We start from the raw sequence: 13399 nt of genomic DNA on the forward strand, positions 1-13399 counted from the left end.
AGAAGAGAGAGAGGGAAAGGAGCATCAAGTACAAAAGTTGTCTACTTTAAAAGGAAAAAAATGGAAATGGAGAGAGAGAGAATAGCAAACAAAAAGTCATTTCAGCCTATAAAGGAGGGGGGGGGGCCACGTGCCCCCCTAGGCCCCCCCTCTAAATCCGCCAATGTATATATATATTTGTTATTTTATTGAATATCATATTAATCCATTTATTTTGCCATTTCACAAAGGTGATGGTGGTTAGTCAAAATTGGTGGGCCATATAGATATTGTCAATTTTGTAAAAGTGTATGTGAGGGGAGTGGACGACATGATAAGCATTTTGTGTGACATATTAATAAAAAATATTAAAAAGCCTACACATTATTTTGATATATTAAAAAAATAATTTGATTTGTTCAATAAAAAATATTGATGAAATATTTTTTTTTTCAAATTAAAAAGTGGAGTGAAATATGCTAGGCTAATCTCTCTCTCTATTATTATTATTATTATTATTTTAATTTAGTGTCAATAACATCAAGATTTAGGCTTCTTTTCAGGAGAAATTATTTTGTGAGGAGTTCGAATAAGAAGAATCGTCTGGATTGCTGCATTTTTACTCAGTATTTGTAAATACTCAGTAAAAATTTAGTAAATTAATAAATACTCATAAAATATTCAATAAATACGTAGAAAATACTTAATCAATACTCACAAAATATTCATAATTGAGCATTTTTGAGTATTTACTACACGCAATAATTTCTCTCATTTGGATTGCTGCATTTTTACTCAGTATTTGTAAATACTCAGTAAAAATTTAGTAAATTAATAAATACTCATAAAATATTCAATAAATACGTAGAAAATACTTAATCAATACTCACAAAATATTCATAATTGAGCATTTTTGAGTATTTACTACACGCAATAATTTCTCTCATTTGAGACGACTTTCTTACCGCTTATTAAAACAAATTTTTAATTAAAAAAAAAATTTGACATTTAAAATATAGATTTAAAAAATAATAAAAAAACTGCCCCGAACTAAACCATATTTTGAGCGCTGATTTGAGCAGAGGAGGTTCTAAACAGGATTTGTCCGAGCCGTATGGATGTCAATAAATTGGATCGATGGTGAAGCAGGATCGGAATCTATGCCTTTCGCGCTCACAGCGACCGTCGAATCCCATCGATCGAACGGCTAGAATTGCCCCGAATGTAATGCAGGGACATCTTTCCCGCCAAACTCTTGGCGCGAGTTTCCTTCGTCTATTTTAACCCTAAAAGCGTTTGTACTCGGCTGCTCACTATTTTCTTCCCTCTCCCCTTTTCCCTCTCTACGTTTGCAAGCCAAGATCGGTCCTCACCACGATATTTCCCTTGCAGGCAAGCTTACGGCGAGCTAGCTTTTGTTCCAGATCTATGAACTTTGGTTGTCTTTTGGTTGTTTGGCTTCCTGCCAACCCGGCCTTTCTAGATTGCGTTTCACAAGTGGCGATCTGATTGAGAGTAGGTGCTTCCAGGTTAGTTTCGATCTCGCCTTGTTTCCTAGCTGATTTATTTTTAGGGTTTATGCATGGATATCTTCTCGGCACTTGATTCTGCCTTCTGAGATGGACACTCTTATCATCTAAGCGAAATGATTTTTCCCGCTTTTTCACAATGGACGCCATATTCGCTCTTATCTTCACATGTTGATGCATTTTTCTTGGTTTTTTTAGTATAGGCTAGTCTGGAGCCAGCAGAAAATTTAAGAATGCTGCTGCATGTTCACAAAGTAATTGAAGAAGCGCATTACATTATTTACCTTTCATTTTGATTATAAAAAATGGAATTAACTATTGTTTTTAGGTTATTGAGATTGTTTTTTGTTCTTATTAGCATTGTAACATATTTTCTTCAGGATTAAGTATGGCTCGCAGATCACTTTATCAGAATGGTGGAACCGTATGTCATGGACAAGATGGTTCCAAGTTAGCTGATCACAACTCAATGAGCCATAATCAGTCTAGTGGCTACATCTCGAACCCCCGCAGGTCATTGAGGCTCAAAGTAGCTGCTGCATACGAAGTAGAATCTGCAATTCCTGACATTTTGAGTTTGAAACATCAGCAGGAGACTGGTGCACATACATGTGTTTTATCACCCAAGCAGGTTAAAGTTGAAAGCCCATTGTATGAAAAAAGCCATGGACCGCTAAAGCAAAAAAATAATTTTGTTGATATCACAGACAGCGAGGATGAAAGCTGCACCAGTATTACCTTGATGGATCTGCTGACAATGTGCAAAAGTAAAAAACGTAAGGCATCTGAGGGTAGTGGACAAGCAAATGTTGATATTCTAGAACATAATAATGACCCTATGATGGTAAAAGAAGAAGATCCGGAGCTAGATGAGAAAATTAGTAGTTTTAAAATAAAGAAGGCAAAGTCATCGCCTACCAGTGAAAAATTAAACAAATATACTGAATCCACTCTACATTCTTCACCGCCTGAGAAGAATACATTGCAGACATTTCCCCTGGCTTCAGTAGCTCCAATGAGTGGGCTAGACGAAGCAATTATTGAAGATGCAATTTCTAAAGAGCTCTCACTGGATTCTGAATATGGTTTGGGGCTTAAGAAAGGTAAACATTTTAAACTGTCTCTTTTTCTCTAGGCTTAAGAAAGGCAAACATTTTAAACCGTCTCTTTTTCTTTTAAGAGTATTTGTTGTTGATGATGATGATGATGATGTTACTTAGTGTACTGCTATATTTTTTGCTGAATTTGGTGCTTCTAATTGGGAAATGTGATTCTTGAATTCGAAATGGATGATGGAGTGCTGCAAAATGCATTTCTGTTAAACACAACGCTTCCATCTTCCTCTATTCTAATTCCATTCTTACTTTCAGAAAGTGTTGATGCGAAGATGAAAGAAATTGCTGAGCAGAGCCCTCTTTCTGTAGGAACTTCTGCAGCTTCTGTCATCAAGGAGGAGGTCATTGAAACTTGTTTGGTTATGTCAGATGATGAAAACTCGATGATGAATTCTAACACTGTATTGGTCAACAAATGTGATTTTGATAAAAAATATATAGGGGAATTGCTTGATAAGGTTAGTGAAAGAGTGGATTTGGAGCAGCCTGAGAACGTTATAAGCAACATAATGGATCCATTTCTTAGAGATATTATAAGACAATGCAAGCATGATTTTTCTTCATCTTCACCTACATTAGAGAACTTCCAATTCCCCAGTCATGATGTAAAAAATGTCAAGAATGAACATCTGGTAGTTGGCTCTACAAAGTGTGATAACACTGCTCCTAATGCTGGTTTAATGACAATGTTTAAGCATCACAGAAACTTACCTACCGAAGTGATTCAGAAGGAAGACCAACAGGGATTGCAACTTGAAGAATTAATGCCGTCTGATAAAAGAGATCTGCATCTCACTTTAGCTGAAAGTTCTACAGAATTCATTGAATCTGATGGCGAGAAGTTGAAGTGTTTCTTAGAAAATAATAGTTGGTTGGTTAAGAATAGGAGAAGCAGTTTTTCAGATACGTCTTTCATTGAAAGAATAGTTTCATTCGTGACTGAATGTAAGACTTCTTATAGTTGTGATAATTTTGATGAGCCAACTGATGATTCTGGCGTTTCTTTAAGCTTGGAAAACCATGATGATTTTGTAGGTGGATTGAATCATGATAGCATAGATAAAAATAACTGTTTAGGTGCCAGTCATAGCCACAAAAGCTTGGATGTAGTAAACGATGGTGGATGCAGTATGGTAAGTGAGAATTCAAGTGAGTTGATGAGCCAATCTGTGCAACCTTTATCAAGCTTTGTCCTCTCACAAATAGATCACAGCATCTTGTCCAATGACACTCTTGTATCAGTTGATGCTCCTTGTTCGATAACAGAGGCTGGATCTGCCTATCTAAACCCAATATGTGAAAATGGAAAGCAAGCTTCTTATTATGATGGAGACTCTCTAGGCGGTCTCACGAGAATAGATGCTGATGGATGGGTTCCTCAGACAGACAAGTTGCTGCCTTCATCACAAGCACACAAATTAAACAGATGCTTAGAAAGAAAGCCATGCGGTGCAAAGGTCTCTGATTTGACTGATGCAGTGAGACCTTCTGGGCAAATCGTTTGCCCTTGTCCTGTCTCCCAACTACATGAGACTACAGCCAGCACCCAGCTCCTGGTAAAAGATGGTTTATCAAAGTCTGCAGCTGTCATGGATGCTATTGCAGATTTCCCTATCAGCTCTTGTTTGGAGTCCTCTGCTCAAATTTGTGTAGAGAGGCTGATAAATATGCAGACAACCGAGATACAAATGGCGGATACAAAGTTTGGAGGCCAACTTTGCATGGAAGTAGAACATTCTCCTAAAAAGCTTTTGTCAAATAGAAAGGTTGGTTCCTTCGTTAGATTTTAATTCTCTCAACTTCCCATGTTCCTTTTCAGTTATTTATTCTTTGACTACTCATTTGCAGGAGATATCTCCAAATTCACAGGAAAAACTTCTCCGGGCTTTAAATAATGGGGGTTTAGATGATGTCGTCAAACTCTCCAGTAAGCATTAAAATAAGTCATGCATTTAACATTCATTTTGTCATATCCTCACATTGCTCACTTCTAAGCCCTGTTTGCATTTTAAAACTATTTCAGATTGTATGAAGAAGCTTTGCTTTGATAAAGGAGCTGCTAAGAAGCCATTATCATCATTTCTAGATGACGGGGAAACATTTCTTGAGGCAGAGCGGATGATCAAGAAGCCAAAGATCATGAATGAATCCCTTCCTGAGATTACTAAAGGAATTCTCAAGTCACCAGATACTATTTGCTGCAACCCCTGTTTCTCAAAGAACTCATCAATCCATGATGCCATACTGTTCTCTCAACGACAGATGCAAGATACAGAAAACATTGCAACAAAGCTTTTAAAAGGATTAAATAGTTTGAAGAGCATTGTAGAAGGGACAATATGTACAGAGGGGCCAACTTTATCTCCGTCGAAATTGAACTTTGATGAGGTATGCCCCTGGCAACCATGTTTTGACCTGAACCATGCTATTGTGTAGTCTATCAAGATTGACTGTATAGGAGGTTTTATACTGAATCACCCTTTTAAATGGTGCATGCATTCATAGATTTATAACTTCCCATCTTGTGTTTAGTTGCACAACCAGGTGCGTTGCACACTAGCATTTTTGGCATGCAATTTCTGAGAACACGTTAAAATATTGGGTTTAGTGTCACGTTGGGTATTTAAAAATTATGCTAATGTAAAATTTTAAAGTGGTTGTACTTCTATCATAGTCTTAAACTTTCAGGTTTAAAATAGGCTTAACATTGGCATGTTAGGCCCAAATTTGATTCTTTGATAGGCCATATCTAACAATTGATATCATAGTTAATGGTTCAATTTGCATTGAGCGGTCCAAGCATTTTGTGAGGTCTTTGTTGCTGCTTCAAATATGAATTAAGGTTTGTGAGTCATTTTCATGTGAGATGTGTATGACTAGGTGGGCTTTTGGTGCTTTATATGGTTGTTGTGGTACAACACCATAGGTTCATTTTTTTGTAAAATGTCCCATATCATTTTCTTGTAAAATAAACGATGGCTTTATATTCAACTTTAAAATTAGTTTTCTAACTAGAATAATTTGCTTCTTAGTTGTTTAGATAACCAAATCACCACGCAAAAGATACATTGCTTGGAAATTAATTTTCTATCATCAACATATTCAATATAGTCAATATTAGTGAATGTTTTAATATTCAAGTGCCATTTTCCAAGGATATTCCTGATGTGTTCGAAAATGCAAAGAATAACATCGTTATGCTTTTATTTTTAGATTTTGGATATATCGACTTATGGTCTTAGCAGCAATGGAGATATTAGGTTATGCAACTACAAATAAATCAATTTTTTAACGAGGCATTTATACACATTCAACATTATTTTTATGTAGTTGCATATTTAACATTAAATTTTAATATTTACTTATATAACATCCATATTTTTAAATCACATAAAAATGTCACTCACATTACTTTTTTTCATGTGAAATATGCCTTTTCATGTATATGTTTTGATATGATTGAGATAATAAAGTGTTATATAAGTAAATATTAAAGTTTAGATGATAGATTTATAAAAACAAAATAATTATGTAGTTTATATGTAAATCCTCTTTTTAATTAATCTTTGATATTGAGATTCATAAGGTATATAGATGATCTTTAATAATAAAATAATTTTGTAAGTAATGCTTTGTCTCTATTACTCCCATTGAGTAATATATCATCTATATAATTAACTAATACAATGGAGCCTATTGTTGAATGCTTATCAAAGATATAATAATTAATAAAAGTACTTCAAAGACTATCTTTTGCATGATTTTTTTTTTCGGAATTGTTCAAATCAAGATTGTGGATTTTGCTTAAGCTCTCATAAACGACTTTCCTGGGTAAGCATATTCATTTCCCCTCTCGAGCAATATAGTAGGATTTTGCTTCATTCATACAAACTCATCCAAATCATTGTAAACGATGTTACTGACATCCATTTGTAGCATGAGATAAACTTGATTGATGACCAATGAGCTTAGAATTCTAACAAAGCATGAAAATAATTTATTTATGTACTTGAGTAAAACCTTTGGCAACTCGTTGGACTTTATACTGATTAGTACAATCATTAAATAAAACTTGATATTAAAAACTCATCTATGAGCAATGGGCTTGAACCCAAAAGGGAGGGGCAGTTAATTTTCATGTTTGTTGGATGTAAAGAACATCTACTCATTATTCATAGCTTGTTTTTTTTTTTTTTAATAAAGGATGTTGTAGTGCTCCGAAATATTTTTGGAAATAGAGACTACAAACAAAAAAGATAAAATAATGATTGTATGGGCATAAATGGTCAAAGGTTAATGAGAGAATAAGGTGATGAGTAATTCATAATTTATCTTTTTTATTTCAACAGGAAGATGTAAATTTAATGGTATAATCTCAAAGGTATACTTAACATAATTAGATGGGATGATATTATATTTAAAGGTGGTTGAGATATTTTGGAATGCACTTGTAGAGGAGAGATAGGGATTTAATTATTAGGAGGAATATATGGTGATGATTCATAAGTGTTGGTAGGAAAGAAATTGGCATTCTTATGAAAGGTGCTTGTTAAATTGTACAATTGTTTGATAATGGAATCATATCATATATGATACCCTTTTTTTAGTTTAGGAGTTTCCAAGATGCATTCAACTTGTGACATGGATAGACTTTTTCATTTTGGCAAAATACATAAATGAAACAATGGTAGTCAAGCAAAAAAAAAGTAGGAGACAAAGTTAGAGTTTTAAAGAATGTTTATGTGATTGATTGCGGAGAAGTGTAGTGGCGACATAATTAATAAGGTGACAAGTAATAACTCCCTAAAATTGGCAAATGATATTCTTGACACATGCGTGCCTTGGTAGAATCGATGATATGATTTTTTTTTTAATGTGACATCTTTTTGTTGAAAAACACATGAGATTTTATGAAGAATCTTATTTTTGGAAATTTAATTTCAAATTAAATTTATGAAAAATACAAGAATTATTGATTAATATTTTTGCAAGTTACTTGAGGTTGGGGAACCATTGACTAGGGGTGTCAATTTTTGACATGACCCGAAACCGACCCGGACTTGACCTGGAAAAATCCAGGTTCGGGTTTGGGTTCGTATATTTGACCCGTTTTAAAAAAAAAATGAGTCATGTTCGGGTTGACTCGGAAACCCGAAATCAACCTGAAGTTGACCCGGGTCTATTAGCCCTAGCCTAGCCGCCCTAGCCTGCTTCTTGCTCCCGCCCTAACCTGCTTACCGCTCAGCGCCGCAGTGCGGCAATCGCCATGAGCCCACCTTCGAACTCCCAACGGACCCAACTCCCCACGCGTGATGTGCCCACCTCTGCACTTCGCCAGTTCCCACTGGCAGCGTGGCGCGCCTTACCAGTCCCCACTCCCCAGGCGCCCACCTCCGCAGTCCACCAGTCCCCACGCGCCCAACTCTCCACCCGCACCTCAACAGTCCCCAGGAGCCCAACTCCCACCCACGCCTCCGCAGTCCCCACATGCGGTGCATGATCCACACGCCTACCAACACATCCCTTTTTTGTGTCGGGTCATGTCAACCCGGCAACCCGACGGGTCGGGTCCGGTTTGCATTTTCTTACATGTTTGTAAAAACGGGTCAGGTTTGGGTTGTGTCAAATAACATCGGGTCAGTTCCGGGGTTCGACCCGAACCCGACTCGTTGACCCGAATTGACATTCCTACCATTTACCCCATGACATGTAGCAAAGGAAACATGTGCAATGATGAAAGTAATTTCAATTTTCTGTCATGTAGGAAGATTCTTAAATCTAAAATTCGTGATGTTTTGATGGAGACAATGATGGTATAGCTTGAGGAAGATATTATGTTGAGAAATTGTGTGAAATCTTCATTTGTTGAAGTAATCAATTATATTCATCTAGAAATATATTAACACAGCCAAAACTATATGAATGTAGTGACCTCAACTTATTTGTGGATTCATGTTAAAAATTTGAAGGATAACTATATGTTTCTCAACTCCTTTCAAAAGGATGATTATTGTAGTTACAATATAGATGTGGTTCAAAGAATTTTATTTTATGATTATGACTACCATGGTATTAATTGCATGAGAGGAAGATGTTAAATAAAAAAGATGATTCTGTAAGGAAAATGAGATATAATATCAAGGAGAAACTCAAATAATGAAGAGGAGAATTTAAGCCTGTACTCCCAATGCAAGTGTTGATTGGGGTAGGAGGCAAGAGTATATAAGCGTGGATGAATAAGGGTGCTCATATTATCGAGTGTGATAGTGAGCGAACATAGTAATAGGTTGCATTCAAGAGCGTAGGTGGTGTGTAGCTTATGCTATGAGTATGATAGTGTAATAGTGTGGTAGTGTGTGACAAGGGGAGAGGGAGCAAGTGAGAGTAGTCACACAAGTGTGTGGTGGCTGGCAAATCAACGATGAGGGTTACTTGAACGGCAAATTTCACGGATGTATTATATATGCAAGCCAATGAAATGGAGATTCAATGCACAATGTGAGTCACTGACTCACTGATGATCATCTCATAAGTAGTTGGTTGAGAGTGCAATAGGCACTGCAAAATGCATACGGTTGGCAAGCAATCAATGATGCGTGAGAGAGCTTAGACATGGTGAGTAGGGATCATTAATGAGTAGGAGTGACAGCGAGCATGAGCGAGCATCATGCAATGTTAGCATGTGTGAGCATCTTGTTGGATCAGGTTGTGGCTTAAAGCATGCTTTGGGTGGGTTGTAAAATTGGGATGGGATTAATCAGAATGTGAAAAATGGCTAGGGTTATGGTGCTTTGTTATCATTTTGTTGGATACAAATTGAATGATTGTCGAGCATATTTGAGCAAAGATGCTCATTATGCTCATTTACAGGCATATAATGTGAATATAATGAGAAGCGAATAAAGGAGAGTGCATGTCATAAAGGCAGAATGATGTAGGCAGAAGGGGGGGGGGGGTGTAGGTTCTTGGGCTTGGCAATCCTTGGGTGTGCTAGCATCTTGGGTTCTTTTGGTCTTTGAGCTACTGTTGCTTCTTAGTTTGGGCCTTGGCTGCTTTGGCTTTGAGCTGAATTCTTGTGAGGTACTTGGTTCTAGCTCATTATTGTTTGAGCTGATGTTTTAGCTCATTATTTGGAGGAGTAATTACACTTGATATCTCATTAAGTGGAGTTGGATCTTTATATTATCCCATTCTTTTGCGTCCCCTCGGTTTCTTCCTATGTTATTTCTTGTGGCTGGTTCTTCTCCCTTGCTGGGTGCTGGTTTCGGTCCCCTTTGTGCCTCTTCGGTTCCTCCCCTGGCTGGCTGACACGTGGCTGCTTTATCCTGTTTTATGTGTGGCCTTTTTGGGTGTTCTTTTAGAATAAATTTTGGGTTTTTAGGTGGCTGTTTGGTTTCTGTTTCTGTCCAGATTCATGGCTTTGATTATTCAGTTTTTGGGAGTTTTAAATGCTGCCTTTTTTCCAAGAGCTTCTCCTGTTTTTGTTGGCTATTTTGGACAGTTGTTTTAGGTGTCTTTTGGGCTTCTTTTTGCCTATTTATAGGGAGTTTGTGGCTGTTTTAGAGAGTTTAGATGTGGCTGATTTTTGGAATTGGAAAAAACCTGAGGGTTTTTCTTCTTTGGGAATAGCTTGCGAGCTATGTCCCTCATTTCTTCTCCTCTCTATAGCTTGCGAGCTATACTTCGTCTCGGCTTCTAATCTCTTTTTTTTTCTCCGCAAGTATCCACCCAACCAGTATCTTTCTTCTCGATGGATGGAATGCAAGTTTTGGTGTTGTTTATGTTTGTGTTTGTAAGCGTCAAAAGTTGTAAGTGTCTTTCTATTATGATATAAAGTTGTAATTTGTCTTCTTTTATGTATTTTCTATTATCCTAGGAAGTGTTTTATTTTTTCTTGAAAAAATTAGGCGCTTTTCCTAATTTTTGCTTGCATCAGAGAATCAATGCAAATCTTTCTAAATCATATACACTTCTTATATAATGATTTTCTAATACACTAACAGTATAATATGCTGTTTAAGGATTCTCACATCTACATCTTAGTACTTATTAATAAAACACAAGCGTGACCAGAAGCTGTTGTGTCATTTAATGGTTAAGATATTTGAAGTAAAAATAACTGCCGTGTCTTTGAATGGTTATGATATTTGAAGTAGAAATTACATGTATTGTTTATGCTGCACACTGTGCGGTGCCGTACCATCCTCTTTGGCTTGCAATGTTTCAAATGACTTGTATCATGGCAGAGGAATCTCAATGTGTATAAATTTAGGGGAAAAAACCACTCTTTTCAATGGCTCCTTGTGTTTGAAGATAGATTTATCACGTTTTGTTGGCTTGCTTGGGTGCGAACATAGACCTGTATGATTTACCTCTTTGTTGACGTAGACAAGTATTTGCATTCTTGTATTAAAAAGAATAAATATGAAAAATTTAGGCACCAATGTTTTGGATTTAACCTTCCTACAGATGCTGCAACCTCAGAACCCATTTTGTGCACTGATATATCATAGCACCGCCAGACCAATATTAACTTTTTGTTTGGGACGGGCTTTCTTATTGCTTCTTAAAGTAGCTTTTAGTACAATTTTTTTTTTGTATTGAAAAGCTGCTTTAAGAATCGGTAAGAAAGCCATCCCAAACAAAACCTAAATGGGAAAATAAAAAATAAAAAATTTTGTATTGAAAAGCTGCTCTATGAAGCGGTAAAAAAGCCGTCCAAAACAAAACCTAAATGGGAAAATAAAACCCATTTTGTTCTATTAAATTTTTTTTTCTTATTGGGCAATTCCTGATGACAAGGAATATTATGAAAAGCTTGATTTTACCTATGAATTTATTTATCATGTCAATCTAGCTTAAGCTTGGTTTTTTGAACCTGAAGTGTATCAATGCTTTCCTCTGTAATTCATCTTTTCAAGTAATGCTTCCTGCAGCTATTTAAGTTTACACATGTTCAATATTATTTTTATATAAAAATGTCTGATATTATATTACATTCTTCTTCTATATGATATCCCTTGCGACTTTTATTGAAAATATGGAAATTTTGAGTGTAGAAGTTTTGCTCTTCTTCAAATAATTTGCTGATGTTTCCTATAGCTGAATGATTTATAACTTACCCAATTTTGCCAAATTACTTGTAACAGATTAGATTAGCTACAAAGCATGCTTCAAAACTCGAAGTAACAACAAAGAAGTGGCTAGCAATGATGGCAAAAGATTGCACCCGTTTTTGTAAAATAATGGTAGGTTTTTATTACAAATCAGTCCTGTTATTTTTTTTTGTTGGAGATTTACATATACATCTCAAAATTTTTTAAATCTTTATGTTATTTATATTACACTTAAATCCTTAAATCACATATCTCAATAATATTAAAATTATATATATATACTTTAATGTGATGACTGCTTTCTTCCTGAATCTTAAAGCGGCTTTTTAGTAAAAAAGCCGTTCCAAACAAAGCCTTGATAATAAATAAGCATAAAATTTTAGGTATTAGAAACGTAAATGCATAACAAATTTGTGTTATATTACGTGAATTCCCCTATTTTTTTTTCTCTTATTTAGAACTGAACTTGAATTTTCTTATAAATTTAGAGATTAGCAGAGAACAAATTGGTGTCCCCCGTACATGATCTTCACAAAGGAAGGAAGAAGGTAACCTTTGCTGATGAGGCTGGTGGTCCTCTTTGCCAGATCAAGGTCTATGAGCAGCAACCAGTTTCTCTCATCTATCCCAAAAGCTAGATCCAATCTTTACTGGCATGCTTGAAAGGTAATTATTCATCAGCAAGTGCTTTACTGCCATGTCTGGAATGGCTTTTTTACTGCTTCTTAAAGTCATTTTTTAGTAAAAAAATTAAAATTTTTGTGCTAGAAAGCTTCTTTAAGAATCAATAAAAAAGCCATCCCAAATGAAACCAACAGTAAAAGCTGCCATTAAGCTGATTCCCATGTTCTTTGAACATACAGAGGCATTTTGGTTGGTCCTTAGCCTTCCTAAGGTGTTAAAAGATTTCTCAGACATTGAAGTTATTGTATTTATTTTCTAGAAAAGAAAGGAAATTCATTTCACCTGTTTGTGGTTTTTCCAGTAGAGGCTAAATGTTAGAGGAGGTTCATCTTGAAGAAAACATGTATTCTATTAGAATTAGTTTTAACTTGTGAAAGGATAACCCAATGCTTCCTTTCTCTTCCTAAATGATGCTGTTCTTATCTGTTTCAGGTGTGCAATCTTCTTTGGAAAATCTTTTTGACTAAATGATTGCGAGGCTTTGTATCGTGCAACTGTGTAATGATTTGATTTTTGATCTTGTTTACCTAAATCCCTGCAATAATGATTTGAGAATGTGGCTAATGCAAGGCATTCGATTGGATATAAATAGGATACTCTGATGTAAAATATAATCAGGTTTATGAAATATAAGAATTTGCTGTAAAAACGAAACAATTGAATAAGGCTCTGTTTGGGGAACAATTATTACGTCCTCTGACTGGACGTAGAGTTACGTTTGGCCATCAATAACATGTTGCAACATGCTCTTATTCTTTATCTTGCGGCCCGATGATTTGACCCGGACTGGAACCCGAGAATGCTATGTTTGCGTATTGCGAGGTATTACTTGGTATTGCTAGGTATTGTTTGGCAATAATGAGAAATACTGTTATGTGAAGACAAATACTGAGTAATAACTAGCAATATCGAGTTGTATAGAGTTTTTCTAGGTGCAACTCGGTATTACTCGGCAATAACCACTCGGTATTACTCG

General features: G+C 35.8%; 1 protein-coding gene across 2 annotated transcripts; it reads left to right on the top strand.

The window, feature by feature from the left end:
• The first annotated feature begins 1310 nt into the window (after positions 1 to 1310).
• LOC110105271 lies at positions 1311 to 13006 on the top strand. Of its 2 annotated transcripts, XM_020834701.2 has the most exons (8): positions 1311 to 1508; positions 1889 to 2611; positions 2879 to 4389; positions 4472 to 4550; positions 4647 to 5011; positions 11773 to 11871; positions 12228 to 12405; positions 12856 to 13006. In XM_020834701.2, exons 2-7 carry the CDS (start codon positions 1897 to 1899, stop codon positions 12375 to 12377), a joined length of 2919 nt encoding a protein of 972 aa, XP_020690360.1. In that variant the 5' UTR covers positions 1311 to 1508; positions 1889 to 1896; the 3' UTR covers positions 12378 to 12405; positions 12856 to 13006. The 2 variants fall into 2 exon arrangements, with proteins under 2 accessions (XP_020690360.1, XP_020690359.1); XM_020834700.2 differs by lacking the exon at positions 12856 to 13006 and having other exon boundaries at positions 12228 to 12481.
• Positions 13007 to 13399: the final 393 nt, after the last annotated feature.

Source organism: Dendrobium catenatum, unplaced genomic scaffold, assembly GCF_001605985.2.
Source record: "Dendrobium catenatum unplaced genomic scaffold, ASM160598v2 fragScaff_scaffold_716, whole genome shotgun sequence".
In the NCBI taxonomy this organism is placed as follows: Eukaryota; Viridiplantae; Streptophyta; class Magnoliopsida; order Asparagales; family Orchidaceae; genus Dendrobium; species Dendrobium catenatum.